Source organism: Monodelphis domestica, chromosome 8 (genome assembly GCF_027887165.1).
Source record: "Monodelphis domestica isolate mMonDom1 chromosome 8, mMonDom1.pri, whole genome shotgun sequence".
Classification (NCBI taxonomy): Eukaryota; Metazoa; Chordata; class Mammalia; order Didelphimorphia; family Didelphidae; genus Monodelphis; species Monodelphis domestica.
The window spans coordinates 27,254,123-27,276,108 of NC_077234.1; the positions used below are offsets into that span (position 1 = coordinate 27,254,123).

General features: G+C 34.7%; 1 protein-coding gene across 3 annotated transcripts in view; it reads right to left on the reverse strand.

Moving 5' to 3' along the window:
* Positions 1 to 21,455, reverse strand: part of BCHE (butyrylcholinesterase) — a 97,779-nt gene extending 76,324 nt beyond the window's left edge. For 2 of the 3 annotated variants that reach the window (XM_056807307.1, XM_007502265.3), the window contains exons 1-2: positions 21,259 to 21,412; positions 13,377 to 14,898 (exon numbers count right to left, since the gene is read on the reverse strand). In XM_056807307.1, the coding sequence (XP_056663285.1) occupies positions 13,377 to 14,890 (1,514 nt within the window). In that variant the 5' untranslated portion in view covers positions 14,891 to 14,898; positions 21,259 to 21,412. Of the gene's footprint in view, positions 1 to 13,376; positions 14,899 to 21,258 lie in introns of all 3 variants that reach the window. The other variant, XM_056807308.1, reaches the window with a different exon arrangement.
* Positions 21,456 to 21,986: the final 531 nt, after the last annotated feature.

Below are 21,986 nucleotides of genomic sequence, written 5' to 3' on the forward strand. Positions count from 1 at the left end.
AGTGTTTCAGAAGCCAATGGAAAAGTAAGTACCAAGATGAAGCAGCTATGCTAGTACCAAATGCTGCACATAAAAAGCATCTGTTGATCAAAAATCACTGTATTCAGTATCAATTGTGTCCTAGGTATGGTTCTAATGACACAGAGAGAGCAATAGACACATGATGTATAGATTTTGCCTTGATATGCAGGGAGAGGAAAGGAATTAAAAGAAGACCTATTAACAATCAATTTAAGCTAGTCAAAAGGGAAAAGAATAATTAAGAATGTTTGGACCTCCTGGCCAAAAATATGAAAATTTGTTTTGCTTCATTGTGTATTGTTTGTTTGTTTTTGGCAAGAATTTTATTTTTCATTTCTTGCTAAGGGGAGATGGTTGAGAGGAAGAAAGAATAAATTCATATTAATAGAAAAAATTATTATATTTTAAATAGAAGCAATGGTTTCATCCTCACTGGAGTCCTTAAAGCAAAGGCTGGATTACTGCATTGGGATTCCTTCTGGTGAATGGCTTTTTACTTGATAGCAAATGATATTCCTTCCAGTTTAAAATTTGGTGGTTTTGAGAAAGAGCCAGTCTGGTTGGCAATTAGAAAGTCATTGATGAACTTTAAGAGAGTTTCGGTAACTTGATAAGGGAGATGTCAGGGTTCAAGGACCTTGTCATTCCATCCAGAATCAGATCTATGTTGCCATGAAACCACAATCAAAGATAGGGATGGAAACTGGGCATTGAACTTCACTAAAATATAGGGACATTGTAAAAAAAAAAAGAATTTTATTTATGCCAATGCCATTGGCTATCTTCCCTGTTATATATTGTATTATAGAGTGATCTAGAGTACTAATAGTGTCAACAACTTACCCGGAATCATAAAACCTTCATGTGTAAGAGTGTACCTAACTCTGAGACTTTATCTCTAAACACTATATCATGCCACCTCTTTGATCAATTGTCATCTATTACTGGTTTTCATGTTTTAATAATGGAATAGGTGGTGGGAAGTTAGAAGTATCCTTTTTAGGGTCTTTTGAGAGAAGCTGCATAAGATCTAAACAGCACAGAACTGGTTCATACTTCTGAGATTTTTCAGATCCCTCCTTGATCTAAATAACTTTTTAGAAGAAAAATCAGTATCTATGAAACATGTAGATTATCCTGTGTGACCTTGGGCAAGTCTCTTATTATTTAAAAATGCTAATGGCTCTCCAGGACCTCAATCAGTAGAGGGAATTTCCTTTATTCAAGAAATTTTCTATTCCATTGAAATCTGAAATCATCCAGACTCTAATCCTAAATTCAATTGTAATTTGAATTGTAATCTTTTGGGTGTTGGTATTAAGAGAAAAAAGGTCTACTCACCTAAAGCTTTAGTGTATAACTTTTCAAAAAACTAAAATTGTTAAGAAAAGATTTCCTTTTAACATCAGAGTTCAATTGACAATTTATTTCTCTTTTCTGCTACTTAAGATAACTACTTGATATTAAATTACCAAATTAATACTCAATTACCAAAATACTCAGATTACATTTGAGAGACTCCTTGAAAAAGTAAAGTGATGAATAAATGTCTTCTGATTGCAGGGTCTTAATGAGATATCGAAAGTAAAGTGATGAATCTGGGTTGAAAAAGAGACCTAGGTACTTAAATATATCATATTTTTGTTTATATGCCAATATCTTCATAAATATATTATTATATTTATTTATAAGTTCACAAATAGCAAATCTCCTTTTTCCGTTGCAATATTTTGAGGAATAACATACTGTTGTCTTATTCCTTATAATGGTTATCATAGAAAATCAAGGCATTATTACCTCTTTGGGAAAGTTTTATTGACTTCACATCCAGATTTTTTAAGGGTATAAACTATTACTTGAACAGAAAGTTGGATCTTTAGAAATCACAATTCCATATTTTGGGCTCCTGGATAAAATAATTTTGTACATGATAGATTTTTAAAGTTCCTATCTGACTGCAGCAGAGACATTTGGAGAAGGCATTAATGGCAATAGAGGATATCTATTCTAAGCAAAACTAAATTAAAATAATAATGAAATAGTGAAAATAAGTAATTTACAATAGCCTCAATAGTTAGTCATCTAGCCTTTGTCTGAGAAAGTTCAAGGAGGAGAGGGACAGTTTTGACAAAGGCTACTCATTCTGATTGTTAGAAACTTATGATTTACATCAACTTGAAATGCGTCTATTTGCAACTTCTTTTATCATTTCTGTGCGCAGCTAGGTGATGCAGTGGATAGAGTGACAGGTCTGAAGTCAGGCAGACTCATCTTCCTAAATTAAAATCTGACTTCAAGAGGAGCTATGTGACCCTGGACAAGTAACTTTAACCTGTTTTCCTATTTCTTCATTTGTAAAATAAACTGAAAAAGAAATGTCAAACTACTTTGGTATCTTTACCAAGAAAACCCAAAATGGAGTTATGAAGAGTCAGACACTACTGGGGAAAAAAAAAAAACTTCACAAAAATAAAAATTAATTATTCATAGATCTCTTTCCTGAAGTCAAGCATAAGTTGTCAAATTCCTCATTTCCATGACACCTGGTTGCCCTTCTCTGGTCATTCTCCCTCTTATCAATGTCTTTTCTATGATGTGACACCCAAAACTGAAAAAATGTTCTCAAGATCTGATCTAAGTGGTGTAGGATACAGTGGGATCATCCCTTTTTTATCCATGATTTGCATGCTTCTTTTTGCTTCACTAAAGTTCTTATTAACTTTTGGGGGAGTTATGTGGCACTGTTGAGTCATATTGATCTTGATATCCCTAAAATTTCTACATTGCCTCTCAGACAAACTACTGTCTCACAAACCTTATATTGGTGAAACTTGTGTTCTGTAATAAAATATAAGGCCTTACATTTATCCTTATTGCATGTATCTTACTCAATTTGGCCTAATATTCTTGTCAAGAGACACTGTTATCAGAATTCTGTCCAGTGTTCTAGCTATTCATATAGAGTATTAACTTATTTGTCATTCAGTTGGGTAAGATTCTTTGTTACCTTGGAGTTTTTTGGCAATGATACTATTGGGTTTTTCTATTTCCTTCCTTAGGTGTTCAAGGCAAACACAGGGCAAATAATTTACCCAGGATCACACAGGTAGTGAATATCTGAAGCTGGATTTGAACATAAATTTTCCTGATGCCAAGTCCAATGCTGTATCCACTGAGCCACCTAGCCACCTCCAATAGCCTACTATTAATGTATTTTTTTTTATTTCACCTTAAATGTTCCAAAGCAAATAAGTAAATGAGAGGGTTTTTTTAATGATATAATGGATGACAAAAATGAAAACATGAGTTTTAGTAATATTATTTTGTCCCTTTATTGACTTTGTTCATCTAGATAAAATTCTTAGATAAAGTAAGGAAAGAGAAAGTAAAGAAATAGTACATGTAGATGGGTGGAGAGATAGACAGATAAGAAGATAGACAGACAGACAGAGGTAGATAGATAGATAGATATAGAGAATAGAGAATAGATCAATAGATAACATGCTTTGACAAAAATCTCTAGAGAATTTTTTGAATTGTTATATAGATTGCAAAGTATTGATGAAGAAAGAAAGATACCCAGTCCCTAAAAGAGAGAGGATAGACTATATGCAAAAAGAGATAACAATGTTTAGACATTGCTTTTGTCCAATGATGTGTATTGTTACAAGGGTTTGGATATTTTTTTTTTTTCTTAATCCCTCTCCCAGGGTGGAAATTGAAGAAATGAGAAAGATAATGAATTCTAGTCAATTAAAAAAAAAAACTCACATGAGATGCTAGACTCATAGTACAAGGTACCGCGCAGTCATAGTAGAAGGGAAAGAGTATTGAATTTGGAATGAGAGGATGTCCCTGGATTCCTGAATAAAAGTTCTTTATATCTCTGGGTCTCAGTTTTCTTATGTGAAAACTGAGGGTCCTAAGAGAGATGACCCACCAGGTAACTTCCAAATCTAAACTCATTCTCTCCTGATCTGCTAATATGTTCTCTCTGGTGTAATGATGATAAAATAGTCATGGAAAGAAGTCCCTTTTAACCAAATTTGACCAAACGTAGTCATCAAATGGATTTCTCTGAAACCATATTGTTATACTCCTCTAATTTCATAGACTTCAACCATATTATTATGATGTAGGTTATATTGGCCTTTAAACATTAACCACCTCTAATCATTGGTTACCAGACTAAATCTGCATTTTACAATGGTCAGAGTGCTGGGCTAGGCATCAGGAAGACCTGTGTTATAATTTGATCTCAGAGACTTATTCCTATGTGGCCATGGGCAAGCCAGTTAACCTTGGTTTACCTTAGTTTTATTCAACTCTGAAATAGAAAAAATAACATCTACCTTTCAGGGTTGTTATGAGGATCGAATAAGGAAATATTTGTAAAATATTTAGCATAATGACATCTAGATAGGTAATCTATACATACTTATTTCCTTTCTTCTTCCCCCTTTCCTCAGCTTTACTGCCAAGTTTCTTCCCATCCTTTAATAGCTAATGAAATTCTGTGTTCCCTATGAAGCCTGAGGCATCCTAAAACCCTCTAGGGAGAGGTCTATCTCCATATACCCCAAGGAGAAATATTCATTATCCTGTATTATTAACTCAACTACTACATGTCACTGCAAGAGACAGTATGGAAGAGTGGCAAAAAGACTAATCTGGTATAGAGCATCTGGTTTGGAATCCCAGTGCTAAAAGGCATTCAAAATCTTTGTGACCAATGTTGAACACCTTGAGCTCTCACATTCCATTTAGTCATTTTTAAAAGAAAAATATTTAATGTGAATAGAAAAAATAATTGTAATAATGAATGCAATGTAATAATACTGATCTTGGCTCAAGATACTAGAAAATGCACTAGAGTGTACAGTAATATGTTACAAGGGAATCATATAAGTATGGAACGTGCCTAGACTCTCACTTTGGGGTGATGTGTTGGTCGATTTTAATGAAGCATTTGATTTTTTCACATCCTTTTCTTTTTATTTATTTCATTGTTTGCTAATCCATTTATCTGTTCATTCATTGTAAGAGAATGGGTTTCTGAGTAGGGGAGTAGAGAAAGAGATAGAGAAAATTGTGATGTAAAAATCTTTTTTTTTTTTAATGAAGGAATTGGACCCAAAAGTTTTGTAGTTTCTTTCCATCATTAAATCCATGATGACTAGCTTGTCATTAATATTTCCTGCTGTACAGGAAATCTGAGCCACCCTACAGAGACTCAGCAGGATTTCTAGTGTTATATCTTTCTCTAGCCAGCTCCAAGAAATTGCTATGCCTAAAATTTCCCAAATGTCCTGGGATATGGAAATGGAACAAATTGGATATAAAGTTGGTAGTTTTTTAAAAGTTTTTTTAAAGGTTTTAAACTAGAATTACAATACTAGCAGGGACAGTGTAATTTACTTAAACTACTGGTGAATTTAGAGTGAGGAATACCTGGATTATGAGGATCAAATCCCGGCTCACACAAATACTGAGTTGTCTGTTCCTAGACAAAAGTTACTTGACCTCACTGACTTGGTTAACTAGGCTATTAATTCCCCAAATTCATAGAGTTGTTGTAATACAAGATAAAACAATTAAAAATTTGGGTTCCCTGGGTGAACCCAAATAAAGTGTTTAGTACTTAGATCAATGGTATCCTTCAAATTATACTTCAATATCAATTAATGTTGTTAATAGTAGTAGATTTTACACAACAAAATTCTAAATTGAGTTAATTAACTTAGAGATAGGATGACCTACAATCACAGATGGGTAGGTAATTGCCAACTTGAGACAAGTCTAAGCAAATCAGTGAGATCTTGATTCCAAGGAAGATATATGACCGAAACTACAAAGAAACTAAAGATCCTCAGACTTCATTTAGGTTAGTTCCCTGAGGATAAGCAATAAAGAATTTTAAAAGGGACATTAAAGCAGCTTTGCCATAGGAAAGCCATGGTGTATCCATCAGAAGTAGCTCTTAGCAGGTAGAACATGACCTACCCCAGAAGTGGTATCTCAGACAATAGGGTCTGTAAGATAGAGGGAAGGTATGGATTTGGAATTAGGAGGGCTGAGATCACTTCCCAGCTTTGTCCCTTAATGCTGGTGTAATTGTGGGAGAATCACTTTCCCACTTGGGACCTCAGGTTCTCATTATTAAAATAAAAAAGGATGAGCTATATGTCCTCAGTTATTCCTTCAAACCCTTGGTCTGTGATGGTGTGCAATACAGCAATAGGGGTAAATGAACCACAAAGTGAAGGTATCAAAGGAGGATGGGCAGGGTGGTAGTAGGGATGATAATGATTGTAACTTGTATTCTGGCAAAAATAGAATTTTCCATGAGACCCTCTATTATTGCTAGATATCTCTGAAGGGAGGAAGTTGAGCTAATCAATTTGTCATTCCCCCATAGCAGTTCTGTCAGTATATTTTCAATGCTACCTAAGTATTCTGAGTTTTGTGGATCTCACAGTTTTTCTGATCATAATTACTGTTCCATGAAATTAGTTTGGATGTCTCAGAATTAAATGCATTAGTCTGCTGTGGAATACAATGTAGTAATAGACAAGATATTCTAATATTTCAAAAGACCCATCATTTCATCAGTATAGATATTAACACCAAAAGAGTAATGTGTACTGAGGCTGAAGACTCCAAACTCTACCTATATGTTGTCTGTTTCTTTGGCCAATAATTTCACTATTCTGGGTCACAATTTGATCATATGTAAAAAAGCAGTAAGTAAATTGTTGCTTGAGTGTGACATGCCATCTCATGTCTTGACTCATTTGCAAAGATATTATTACTTGGGTTAAACTTCTGTCACTTCTGCCTTTTAAGAGCCTTATGTAAGAGAGGAATTTGTAAAAGATCCAGTGGGGCAAGCAGCAACTCATGTGGGGAAGGGGCAAGAAGAAAAAATCCAGGATTCCAGTGAGAGAACAGAAGCTGAGAGAACTCAAAAACTGACAGCTCACCTCTCTCCTACAGCTGAGAGCCTGAGAAAAGGATCTTCTAATGTGGGGTCCCTCTGGATATCAACTGTTTCCCAGTGAACCCCTGAAATCTCTTACTCAGCTTAAACTATAGTAGACTCTGACTTTGAAGGAAGTCATCTACTGAGAAATCTTCTCCCCAAAGATCTATTCTCTATCTCTCTCCCTAACTTGTCTTAGACTCCATTCCTTAAGCTATATTAGCTCAGAAGTAGGGACAAAGCCAGCAGCTGACCTAGAAGAGGGGTTGAGGTTGAGAGCCTGGTCCCCCAAGATTTGGGGGGTCAGTCTGCCAGTCAATAGAGATTCCTGCTACCCACTTTCCTCTCCTAATATCTTCATCTCTCTTTTCCCTGGGTGAACCCAAATGAAGTGTTTACTACTTAGATCATGTTTGCCTAATTCCTAGCATTGAGGAAGGGGGCTAAAGATTTGGGGAGAACCATACCTCTCCCCAAAATGGGGGAGAGATCAAAATAACTAGATCCAAGGAACAACATCTCTCCTTGGTGAGAATATAAACCCAGGGGTTTGAAGAGAAGTGGCAGTTGGTGTACTTGAAGAACTCAGAGACAGGAAGGTCCATCTTGTTTCTCAAGAATAGCTGAGACCAAGAAGGGAACCTGTGTGCCATTTCACCTGAGCTCTTTCTTCTAGTTCTTAACCTAAACCTCCCAGAACCACTCTCTGAGGAGACACACTCTGTCCCTCAGGGAGACAAAGCCTGGTTACCTTCCCCAAGGGGAAGAGAGGGGAAGATCAATCAATCTCTTCCCCCTCTCTATTATCTCAACTCTCTCTCTCTCTCTCTCTCTCTCTCTCTCTCTCTCTCTCTCTCTCACTCACTCTCTGTCTCTCTGTCTCTCTGTCTCTCTCTCTCTCTCTCTCTCTCTCTCTCTCTCTCTCTCTCTCTCTCTCTCTCTCTCTCTCTCTCTCTCTCTCTCTCTCCCCCCCTCCATTTCCTCTGTGTGTGTGTTCCCTTTCTGCCCATACATTACACATATCTTCTTGCAAGACTCATGTCTCAGGACCAGTTTTATTTTTTCTACTGATTCCCACATTTGAATCTATTCAATTCTGTTCCATATCAAATTTTCCTTTTCTACTTTGTGTTTTAATTATCTCCAGTCAGGTTATCTCTCTGCCTCTATAGAATGTAAGTTCCTTGAAAAAAGTGCATATATGTGTACATATATGTATGCATATATTTATATGTACACATATACAATATATGCATATATACATATATGTGCATCCAATGCCATATATATACAGATATCTGATTTTTATATAAAATTTTAAGGTTAATCAAATGACATTATTTCATTTAATGACAAAATCCTATAAAATAATATTGTTATCATTAATATTTCATAGATGAATAAAATGAGGTTGGAGAGGTTCAAGGAAGAGATATTTGATGACACATATATTCTTCCTTTGGAGAAGGAGTATTGAGTATTATATGGAGTATTATTTTCTGTTCTGTGTAACAAAGCTTAAGAAAAATATTGATAAACTGGAGAATATTTAGAAGAAAGAAACCACTCTGTTGTTTAAGTTATTATACATGAAGATTGGTTTAAAGAGCTGGGCATATTTATTCTGGTGCAAAGAAACCTCAGGAGAGAAGGCGTGGGCATCATCATGAATTTTAATATTTGAATACCTGTCAAAAGGAAGAAGAATTATGCTTCTTTTTTTTCTCCCCAGAGAAGAACCAAGAGAAATAGGTGAAATTTACAAAGAGATAAGTTTAGTCTTAATTTCAAAAATAAATGTTCCACCAATTAGAGATCAAAGGAGCAGATTATTCTAGAGGCGGTAGGTTTCTCAACCTTGGTAGACTTCCAGAAGAGACTTGATGACAAATTAGCACTTATGCAATATTAGGGATTCCTTTTCCATACATTTGAATGAGACAGAAGTTCTCTTGCACCTCTGAAAAATTGTGACTGTGAAAATCCTTCACAGATAGATAATCAACATTTTGGGGAGGATTCAATTAAATTTCAATTGTACTGAATAGTTGTTTGGACTGATTGATAAAGGTGCTTCCAGTTCTAAAACATACACTTCTTTCAAAGATAAAATTGTCTCATATGTAGCTAAGGTTAGCCTGGTTTCCAAATGGTTTTACACTTTTCAGATGAGAGAGAAAGAAAGAGGGAGAGAGAGAATATAAGTGCACCCAAGTGACAAGAACAGGGATAGTAATCATGAGATTCACATTCTCTTGTCTGGGTAATAAGTCTGGCTAAAACATTGACTTCACACTGAATCTTTGGAGCTCTTCATGGAAATTCCCAAATTTAGATTCCATTTAACATTTTCCAAAAATGGTTTCTCTGCTAAGGGAAAGCATCTTAAAAAGCTTAGAAGGCATCTTGGACATGAACCAGTTCTTACAAAAGCAAAAGTCAGTGTAAATGGATGAGAAACACAAGGATTAAGATTCCCCTAAAATACATGAATTTAAAGCTTAAGGGCAATAATAACTGAAGGAAAGATGTTGTTTACAGAAGTATGTTTTAATATTTTGTATTTTTTCCTGAATAAAGAAGATTTTAATTATTTATTTCTTTTCCCATTACTATTTGCTGACTAGGATAAGACCATTTTAGCATTGGCTATGTGGTTAGTGCTATCAAAATTCACCTATCTGAGACTCTAGATGAACATTCTAATGCAAATACTATCAACAAAGCAATGGGTTCAAATCAATAAAACATCTAATGCCCAGTGGACTTACGCGTCGGCTATGGGGGGTGGGGGGGAGGAAAAGAAAATGATCTATGTCTTTAACGAATAATGCTTGGAAATGATCAAATAAAATATATTTAAAAAAATAGAGTAGAACTAATTAAATCTCAGGAAGGAAGATGAGTTGTCAAAGATGGTGAAAATAAAAAAAAATTGTCACACCCTAAAAAAAAAAAATCACCTATCTGGGAAAACATCATTCTTTGTGTCATAGCATAAAGGTCTTTGAAAAAGCACGAGACTGTGAACCCTAATACATTGAGAGTTGTCCTAAGAATTAGGAAGACCTGAAAGATCTTCAGTTAGGAAATATCTCATTTGACTCTGGGCAAATAACTAGAACTCTTAGTACTTTAGGCTATTCTCCAAGATCATAAATTGTGCAAACAAACAATTAAGTAATACATAAATAAATGAATAAAAGGTAGAGGGCAAGACTCTATATATATATCCTAGATGGATTCACAACACTATTATTATTGAAATAGAATTTTACAAAACATTTTATTATATGCTTTACATATATAAAATTTTGTTAAAAAAATCTATCAAGACAATGCTAATTATTTTTGTTTCTAAACTTTAACAACATATTGCAATGAAAAGATCACTAGATTAATTATCAAATAATTGTGGTACACACCTGATTCTGTCACTTTGTCACCTAAATTTAATGATGCTTAGCTTCCAAATTTGCAGTGTGGGGATAACAATTCCTCTTTATCTCAAGGGCTTTATATTTTATAAAATGAAAATATAAGTGAAAATGATTCAAGATTAGATATAGGCAAGCTTAGGAGAGATGAATAATTTTAGTACTTCAGCTAAGAGGACCCAACCTTCAGTTTCCTCATTTGTAAATTAGAAATAATATTCAATTCCCTGCCATACTGGGTTGGTATTAGGAGAGCAGCATGTAAACACTAGATAAATTTAAATTATTATTATCATAATTTTCTACTTAATTCCTTTGTAAATAACAAAGAGATAGGTCAAAATTATGGGGAATTTAACAATTTGAATTTAGAGACTACTGGTTCTTAGTCTGTGGAGATATCAATTATTATTTTAAGTGCTTAGACTTATTATTTTCTAATTAGTGCCTAAAATAGAAATATCACCCAACCTGCTCAGAAAGCACTTAAGCATAAATTTATATCAGAAATAAAAATTCATTTCAATCCATATTGAATCCCAAAGAATAATGGGAAAGGCTATCAACAGGTACATACCACTGAATTTGTTAAATGTACGTCATTGTGGTTAGATTTAACATAAAGACTATGAAATGAGTAAGATCCAAGAGAGGAATCAAACGATCATGCATGGTCAAAAATTGTTTGAATTTAATTTCACCAAAAATATTTGACAGAAAAGGATGAAACAGTTAACTGAGACATGCAAATGTTTGTTTCGACAAATCTGTCTTCAAACAACCCTTTGTTGTGTGACTCCACACAAGTCACTTAAACCTCATTGCTTAGTTCTTAGAACCCTACTACCTTAAATACCAATACACAATATTGATTCTAAGATGGAAGGTAAGAGTTTAAAAACAAACAAATAAATAGAATGTGTGTTTAGAGCCAAATAGTTTGCAGTAGTATTTATTATCAAGGAAATGTCCAGAAATTTAACTAACGATATAAATAATTTGAAGAAAAGTTTGAGACTATGCAACACATCACCATAGTCTACAAATATTTATCATGTGCGAGAAACTTTACATGGCCCTAAGCTTCATAAAGAACAGAAGAAAATCCTTTTAATATGAATAAAATAAATAATTAAATAACCAAAACTTTTTTGAGGATTTAAGAAATAATTTGTACTAGAGTAAAGTTGTGACAGGAATAACTGATGTCCACACCCCTGGCCATAAGACTGATCCATAAAAAATTTCAAATAACAATCTTAGTAGAAGTCATTATACTAAATATATATTATCTCCATGGGAAATGGAATCAGAGAATTTCAAAATGCAAGGATCTAGAGAAAGAAATAAAATCTGGTGAGAACTGGTAGAAGTATTTCATTCAATTATCTATCAATATTTATAACTATAAATCTAGATTCAAATAAGATAAAAAGATGAACTGATTGTTAAATAAAATAGTTGAGTAGATAGACAGACAGACAGATAGATAGACAGATAGATAGACAGATAGATAGATAGATAGATAGATAGATAGATAGATAGATAGATAGATAGATAGACAGATAAATAGGAAGGATATAAAGAGATAAACAGTCAATATAGATACACCATCTCCATTGCCCAAACTAATACTGGAAGTTTTGCTAAGGATGCTGTCAGTAAGCTAAGTGAAAGTAAGTTGATATTCCAGCACTTTTATTCAATTAGATAATGTGGTTATTGTATCCACCTGTGTAAAAGACAGAACACTGCATAAAGATAGTACAACAGCAGGATAGTGAATTTTTCCTAGGATTTTCTATCAGGATAATAAAAATATGAGAAAAATGAAATCAATAATGAGTCTTAATATATTAATATTTGATTAGCTTGTTAATAGAAAGGTATATTTTGTATAAAAATGGAGAGAGATGGATATATAAATAGATGAAAATAAATATTTTAAAATACATATGGTTAGGGGAAAAAAGAAAATGAACAGCTCCTATAATTAGACATGTTAGTAAATAGGAATTGGAAGTGTAGATAGATAAAGTTGGGTTTGAACCCTAATTCCCCCCCCCCTTTCCTTCCTCTAAGTTTAATCTTCTTTCCATTCTTCCACAATGCATTTCAAATTCCTTTTGAATCTTAGATTCTGTCACTCTGTCTTTCATCTCATTTTCATATTGGCTATGACTTTGACGTATGTTGGTATCATGCCAAATACATTAAACTGGCTTAATATTTATTCAAATGAATTAATCTGATCTTTGGTACATAATTTAACTAAGATATCAAATGATTATGGCTCCTCTGATTTCAGAACACATGGTTTTCCCACAACATGATGAAGCCTCTCTTGACAGGGTGAGACAGGATAAGTTAAGAATGGAAGTAGGAATATCATCAGGAGATAGTGGAAACAATAGAGATCTCCTTTTGGGCAATATTTGGATTAGATGGATGCACTGGAGATAGTTTATGGATGACCCCAGTTGCTACGCAACTGGCTGAAGATGACTTATGCTTTCCAAAGTCATGGAAGGAAAACAATATGACAGAATTATAGAACCTTAAAAATATATGAGGCTTTAGAAGCCTTCTCATTCTCCCCATATCTAGACAAATATTCCTTTAATGTTCAAAAGTTCTTTCAGACCTAAGTCTATGAATCTGTTTGAAAATCACATCCCTTTCTTAAAGATATCCTTATAATCTTTGGTGAGTACAAGTCCCCAAATACCCAAGAGATCCTGTTTCAATGTGTATGTATGAGATGAAAATAACAGAACTCATGTGGCCTGAAAATTTAGGAAATATCGCCTAACCCATCACACAACTCATTATGTTCCCCCCCAAAAAATCTGGGGCTATTCTTCAGAGGAGAAAGAGGAACATAAGTGGGAGCATGGAGAAAAGAGAGAGGAAAGAGACAGAGACAAAGTACTTACCCATATTTTGCAAAACTGGACCAGCTTCTCATGATGGAGCGGCTCAGAATTTCTTCTGCTTTTGTGTAATTAACTCTTCTTTCCAGAGGTAAGCCAAAAACAAATTCAATTTCATAACCATGCATGACTCCCATCCATTCAGGCCAAGCATTTTTGGATGACCGATGCTCAAAATAGTAGAAAAACACATCATTCCCTCGTTCAGAGAATTTTTTGGCAAACTCCAAAGCAGGGCATTTAAAATTATAATCTCCAATGATATCATCCATTGCATCACGGAAATTTTCAGGAATCTGGTCATCTGACCAGCCAGTGTAGTGAAACTGTATGGATTCCATTCCTAGATCACTCACTCCTGGGAAAAACTCTTTTATTCCTTCTTGGAATTCCTTTTGACTTATCATACTGTCATTATCTTTACTGAATCCTGGAGCACCATAGACCAAAAATGATGTTCCTTCATCTTTATTAACTCCCACTAATATTTGTGTTTGTTTAAAATCTCCCCACTGGATGAGGCTGTCTGGCATGTCTGTGAGAAAGTCACCATCCACAGTTGGACAAAAATTGGTTTTTAGATAACCAGAGGAAAGAATGACATTTTCATGCTCTAGTATTTCCTGAGGATTTTTATTTCGAAGACATTTAATTAGCTCAGTCTCATTTCCTCTGGAACAACTAAGGGATTTTGCTAAATGCAATGTTCGGTTTCTAGCCTCTGAAGGTGTTATTGCTGCCCATGGGGCATTTGCAGACCCACTTTGGAGAATGGCTCTAGTAAATAATGGGTGACTTTTAGGAGAAAGAATATGAAAATTGACTGAAGCAGACCCCGCACTCTCTCCAAACAGAGTTACACTTTTAGGATTCCCACCAAAAATTGCTATATTTTCCTGGACCCACTGAAGAGCCAGCTGCTGATCAAATAACCCCATGTTTCCTGGGGCCTCTGAATTTCCTGGCAAAGCCAAAAATCCAAGGGCACCCACCCTATAGTTCATTGAGACCACAATTACTCTTTCAACTCGAGCCAAAAATTTGCCATCATAAACATGTAAAGATGATGTCCCAGACTGAAAACCACCTCCATAGATCCAGATCATGACTGTAGCATTTTTGGGTTTGGGAGATGGAACCCAAACATTAAGATACAAACAGTCTTCACTAAGTACCGTGTTTGGATTCCACATCTCAGATCCTGCAAATCCAGGAAAACTATCATCAATGTTTTGATAGCAAGAGTTGGAATATTTGGTGGCATCCCAAATATCAGACCACTTGCTCCGGGGCCGCGGCTTTCGGAATCGGAGTCGACCAATGGGAGGCTCTGCATAGGGAATACCAAGAAACACTGTCACTGTGCCACCAAGTACTGGGAGTTGCAGCCCTCTAACTTTTCCTTTCTTGGTTGTAACAATGATGTCATCTTCAGTTTGAGATTTCCGGATGAGTGTACAGAGTATTAGAAGACTAACAAGAAATACGATGGGTATAGAAGTTCCAATGCTGTTCATCCTGATGTCTGAAAATGAAAAAAATAAAACAATTATTCAGAATGCATTTAGTACTCACATTTTAAAATTGGGACTGAAATATTGCTATTTATTATTTACCAAGAACGTGATATATACTAAGCTGCACATGATCCATTTAAAATGTCTTTAATAAGAGGAGTTGGAAAGTAAAAGATATCATCCCCGCAACCACTGCATTAAGACTCTATAAACAATTACAGTTGACCAAAAATGGAATGGGCTGCCCAGGAATTAGGCTTAAAAGAAAACAGTACAATATTGTAGGTTTAGAACTGCATGTCTGCAATTAGAGGTTTAATGCTAACTTGTTACAGAGGAAATAATTGTAAGGGATGGGGAAATAATTTTGATACCCCTACTCAGCTTAATCAGTATTTACTTGGTTTATTGTGATTTAATTGTTATGATTGATTGTATTAGTGAGTTAAACAGAGCAGACTTAAGTTTATGTTCATTATGTTAGTTAATACTATAGGAATAAGAGTTATGTAGGTTAATCAACCCACCATGTATTGGTGATACTTTTCATCTATCATTGATTCTACTAACTGAATTTCAATTATTAGATGGACTTATGACACATTAGTATAATCATGGAAAACAATAAACTTTAAGCCAAAGGAATACAACTGTAGATTATTCCTATATCAAGGCACAAGCCATTGAATTTTGGAGGCACTAGCTGACTCCAGATGTTTCTGAAAGCTCACCACATAAGCACAAGTCCACAAACTAGAAATCTACATCTGTCAGATGATTATAGAGGAATGAGGTCCTGATGAATTGGTATTTTGTATGAAGATCAAAACAGAATTTTTAAGTGGAGGAAGTGTCTTAGCGAAAAATGTTTAGAAAAGCCTTAATTTTTCAGTCCAAAAATATTAAATAATGGTGTAACAAATCATCTCTAAAAGTTGCAAATGAGAAGGAGCAAAGAGTCAATCTCCAAAGCACACTTCAAAGCATTCTCCTCCAAATTCTCAAAATGAGGAGAAAAAAATAGCAATATATAGATTCTATAAATCTCTTAGAGAAAGCCAGTATGTTATAATGTATATAGGTCCAGACTTTCAATGAGGACATCCTGGTTTCAAGCCTGACTGCCTTAGACTAACTGTGTGACAGAGATCAAATAAATAAATAAATAATACACTCTACCCCTCTTTCCCCCATAAAGTGTCTGTGTATACAACAAATTGTTATGTTTTAATTTTATTTTTAAAATATATTAAAACAAACTTTATTGATTGACATTTTTTATGACATCTACATTTCCCTCCCCTTCCTTCTATTTAGAGAGTCACACTTTTCATAACATTAAGATCACTTTACAATCTAGCTGATAAAATTATATGTGATCCCTATGCTCTAAATTGTGACAGTTGATATTACTGGGCTTCCCAGTACCACACCCAGGCAGACATTCCTTTGTATATATTTGCTTCTGACTTAGACAGTGAACTGTTAGAGAGTAAGATCTCAGGCAATGTCTTCATTGTCATGATTCCATCAAATTAAGCCTGTTTAATTCAATGTTGTGATTATCATTCTCTAAGACAACATGGTGGAGGTGAAGCTGGAGGTCCATACCCCTGAGCCAGCCATTTACATGAATTAATGTTAATTTCACTCATTTTGGGGGATGGGTGAGAGTGGGATATTAAATAATATTTCATGATAGAAAACTATTTCTCCTGATTGTAAAAGTCACAAAGTCTAATCCCATAATTTCCTAGTCGAAAAAGTAAGGCTACAGAGATCAAGCAACTTGCCCAAGCACATATATTACCTTTATATACATGAATGTTTTAAGGATCTTTTTAGTTGGAAAATGCAGTTCTCTGCTCTTTTGTAAATTAGTATGACGATCATTTTATATGCTTCTTTTTTAAAAGTTAAATTTTAATTTTAATGCTAAAAACATCCTCATACTCAATGCTGTATGCATTTCTACCTGAATTTTCACAACGTTTCATCACATTTAACAAAATATCTGCAAGCAATTGCAAAGATTTTGGTTTCACTGTAACCAGTTTTTAATTTCTCTTCAATTTCTTCTGTGTTCTCTATTATCTAGAATTAATATCTAGGAAAATGTTTCTATATACATGCAGTAAACTGACTTTTTTAACTATATAACATTTCTATGACCTTTAGCCTCATAACTAATATTTCTGTTAGTCTATATTTGCTAATTACCAGTTCAGCAAATAGTTTTACTCCCCTGTCATCCTAGCCACTGAGAAGAGAACACCTAGAGTATATAACAGGACTACATACAGAATCAGAACATGAGCAGAGTGACTGGGGCTTCATTCAAAAAAAAATTAAAAAATTCTTCCCTTATCAGAAGAGAAATGATTTATTCCCAGTCTAAACCCCTCTTTCCCCATCCCACTAGAAGGACTTTTCTTTCCCTCAAATCTTTATCCTTCAGCGATTCCCAAACTTTGTCAAAGTTAGAGAATTAGATTTGAGATGTAAGCAAGAGAGTCAAGTACCAGGTTAAAAACGTGGAATGAGTCATCCTTTGGGAGTGGTAAGAAGACCCTTTCAGGGCTCTCTCATAGCACCTCTCTCCAAGGACAGCCTTCTGAATCATGAGTCTGTCTGTTCCTGGAGTACAAGAACAGGCTGTTTGGTGGGGCTATGTAAAAACCAGGGATGCCTTAGTATCTTGTTTCCTTCTTTCTCTGGGCTTCTCTTCCTCTTGAGTTGCTTTCAAACCCTGGCCCTGTATTAACCTTCAGCAGCTTAAGAAAACCCTGCAGTTTCCAGGTGTTTGATTTCCCTCTACTTCAGCCATACTCTATGTAAGAGTTAACACCCAAATATATGCCTACACTTGCCCCTAGTATGGAATTTCCTAGTTCAGGCTACAATCACAAAACAAATATACAAATAAAATAAGTATTCCCATAAGTATATTGGTAGCTTTATTATTCAGTACAGTTCCAGTAATCATTTTAAGTTTAAGGGTAGAAGAATGTTGATATGTTAAATTAATCCAGAAAAAAGGGATTCAAAGAAAATTAGATAACAGTCATTTGAAAATGATGCAAATGATTGAAATTGACCAACCTAGAGTTTTAATGATGTGCAAATATTCAATTGTTCAAGCTAGCTCCATTTTCACTGATGAGATTTGGGTTGAGATAGTGTTTGCTCACTTTAACAAACTATTCTTTTGAAAAGGGAAGCACTTCTGTCCTAAGAAGGAGAGAGGCTGATACTCTTGGCAAGTACAGCTGCAAATATAAACTCAGGCAATTCAGCTTGTTTATTTCATTTTTAAACATATGAGAGAAAAGGGAAAAAAATAAGGGACATTGGAGTCATAGCAAACTTGAAAGAGGGCAGAAGAAAAGGAAGGGAAGAGATGGAGGGAAACATACAGGATTCTCTTTTTAGCAAAGGCTTGTGGAGATTAAAAAACTAGAAGTAAAACTTAAATTGAAAAATTTTGAAATAGTAAAAAATTGATCTAATTCAAAAGAGAAAGGAAACTGGTAATAGAAATAGTCCATCCCCCCATTATCAAATCTGGTAATATGCATCAAGGAATCTAACCTAGATTTTATATATTACAAGACAGAAAAATAGGCTTAATAAAAATCACTATGATAGTGTCATTTTAAATTGCATGTGTATATATATTTATTTGTCTATCTATCTGTTATCTATCTATCAATCTATCTATCATTTACTTTTTTTTTAAATTCTCCTCATTCACCAAGTCTTTACTTATAACAAAGAAAAAGCAAAAGGAAAGATGGTTCAGCAAAACTCATCGATCTATTGAAAAAAAATTTTCATCAGTCATGTGACTCTAATTGTTTTTTTTTTAGTCATGTAGAAAAGTGTATTAGGAATGTAGTTATTTACATTTAGAAAACTAATTATTTATAGCCTTGTTTGAAGGGACATTAGCATGACCCAAGGAAACTATGACAAAACAACCTTCATAAGAACTGAGCAAGGAAGGACATCAGAGATGATCAAGACCTACCCTCTCATTTGCCAGATGAGAAAACAGCCCCAATGAGGTTAAGTAACTTACTCAAGGTTACCCACAGAGTAAGTAAAAGAAACATAATTTGAACCCAGACCTCCTCGTTCCAAAACTTTTCACCGGAGATAAAATGTTCTCTTAACTCTCTCTGACAACTTGCATGATTGTCCCTGAAATGGACAGTTTGGGAGACTGGATGCTGACTCTTGGGCTTAAACCTCAGATCTCTGACACTTTGGCAAGTTATGCAACCTCTTCAGGAATCAAAATTCTTATGTCAAAAATGAAAAAAAGTTTGACTTGATGGCTTGCCCTATAAGTTCAAAATCTCTTAGTGTCACAGGCAGAGCATTGACTGTGGAAACACATATTTAGGTTCCAATTGTGCCTCTGATGCTTATCCTTCACTTGGTCAGTAATAAACAATTATTAAACATTTACTATATTACTTATGCTAAAGCATTGAGGATACAAATATTTTTAAGTCCTCATTATCATGAAACTCATAATTGAAAGGGGAAATAACATATAACATATGTATAATCAAGCTGTATATATAGGAAAAATAGGGGATATTGGGAAAATTTATTAATATTAAAATTATCTACTTGGAAGTTAAGCACCTTGAGAACAGGAAAATTATTTTGTCTTCATCTTTCTAGAGGCATCTGGCTAGAGGCAGCAGCACTGTGTAATAGATACAAGAATTGTAGCTAGTTTTAAGAAGACCTGAGCTCAAATTCTGATTCAGTTACTTATGAGTTATGTAGTCCTGGAAAAGTCACTTGAACTCTTTAATCCCGAAGTCCTGATTTAAAATGTGAATAATAATTATATCTACTATAGAAGGTATTTTTGAGGATCAAAATGGATTGAATTTATGAAGAGCTTTACAAACCTAAAAGCATTTTGTAAATACAAACTGTTATTATTAATAGTATAGTCTCTGACATATGATAGGCATTAAATAAATGCTTATTAGATTGGACATGGCATTTAGCCTCGTGAGAATTTTTGAAACACTTTATGTGAAATTTGGGAAAATTTGGAACAGGTCATGGGGAGGACTTAGACTGATCTTTGAGATCAGGAAGTGATTTTTACCTTTCTTATATAATAGATAAAATGCTGACCCAGCTTCAGGAATAGTTCATGGTCAGTATGTATAAATGTTCACTTTTTAAAGGGGGGTTTAAGGTTGGAATTTTTGAAACAAAGACAATATTTAGTGTAAAAACTTTTTTTTTGTATTTACTTTGTAGTTTCCTCACAAAACCTCCTAACTAAATATAAACAGTACTATTCAACTGTATTTCAAAGTAAGAAATTGAATGTTTAAAAAATTAGGGTTTGGGGGGCTTAGATTTATTAATATCTTGTCTGATAATAGACAAAAGGCTGCTCTCTATGCAGAAATCCTCACTACTATAGGACCCAAAGCAATAATACAAGAACAGAGAACTTTGTGACTACAATTAGGAGATTGGTTCAGTGACATTATAATTTTTCATCACTGGTCATCTTGTTTCCTAAAATCAATTTGACAGTCTTGTACTCATTCCTGAATAATCATTTGTATATCTCTCAAGTATAATTAAAAGTCAACCAAAATGAAATTGTAGAGGTAAAAAGCAAGAATTGTAAAAACAAAAGCCGTTGATTTCTATTCAAGGAAGTGAATCAATAAAACCTTAGCACATTTACAGAAGCAATCATTTCTTGAAGTAACTTTAACCATTTCCCCCCTTTCATTCAAAATTCAGCGTAACTAATTTCAAAAAGGAAAAGCCATTGGTGGCAAAAATCCTTAGGTTTCACTAAAGTTGGATGTGACCAAATATGAATTAATTTCACAATGCTGAAACTAAATCAATAGATAACTTTTAAAACTTTTTTTAAAAAAGGTTAACACCCACAAGAAAAGTTAATGATCAATAGTTTTAAACTTTAAACTTTACAATCATAGTGAATCAGCAGCCAGCGAATTTAGAATAAAAGCCTTTCAAAATCAAACTGTCATCTAAAAAGGGATGAAAAATACACATAAGCAAAAAATTCCTTTTTCAAATAGAAAACAAAGTTTGCATGAACACTCCCCTCCACCCACCTGGCACCCTTCGTGAGAAACTTATGTAGATTGAAATCCCTGAATTCTAACAGGGTTATAATCACGTTCTTTCCTGCCCCATTTGTCCCATCCACAGACTCCCATGATTATCCCCTCCAGCATCACAAACGTACAAGGCAAAATGTAGAAGTAGATCATAATCCCCAGACAAACAGCCTCCTTGCCACTTTCTCTACAGTACTGCTCCATACATGCAGAATGACTTACCCTGTTCCCCAGCCACAGAGATGATAAAGTTTGTAAGGACTCGGAATCACTTACTATTTCAGTGAAATGCAGCCTGCAGCTGCTGCTCTTAGCTGGGGAATTGGACAGCACTGACATTATAATCAACTGTTACTGACACAAAGCTCGCGAGACTTGGCAGCAGCAACCTGATATGGAGTCAGCCAGTCCTTAGTTTCTGACATCTGTTCCAAGGCTAATGGTATGGTTGGAGCAATGATTCAGTTACAAGAGTCTTACAGGGTTCCTGTGGGCTTATCTGAAAGGGAAAATACAAAGACTTCTTAGAAATGAGCTACAATTTGGCAACAAAGTAAGTCTTTCATGAAGCTAAGAAATTCACTTTTTTCCCCTTCTTAATTATTAGGGTGAAGTCCTTTCACTATTTTTTGCCCTAGGCTTAAAACATTACAAGATGTTTGAAGGAAATAAAGGGATTTCAAGTCTGTGCAGTTTCAGTGACTCCCTAACCCTGATGTGACTCAAGTCAATGAAACCCAGGATGGTGAAAATAAAATCAGGACAGCCCAGATGCCTTCAGTAGGCACTGCCAGGCAGCTCCCACCTCGACCAATTAGGCTTCCACACCAGCCACGTGGTGATTAATAGCCCATTGATAGTAACATAACAATTTGTCAGCCCTCCTAAAGAGAGTATTCATAATTACCATGTAAATTTGGACTGTGTAGACAGCCAAGCTGGATCCATTT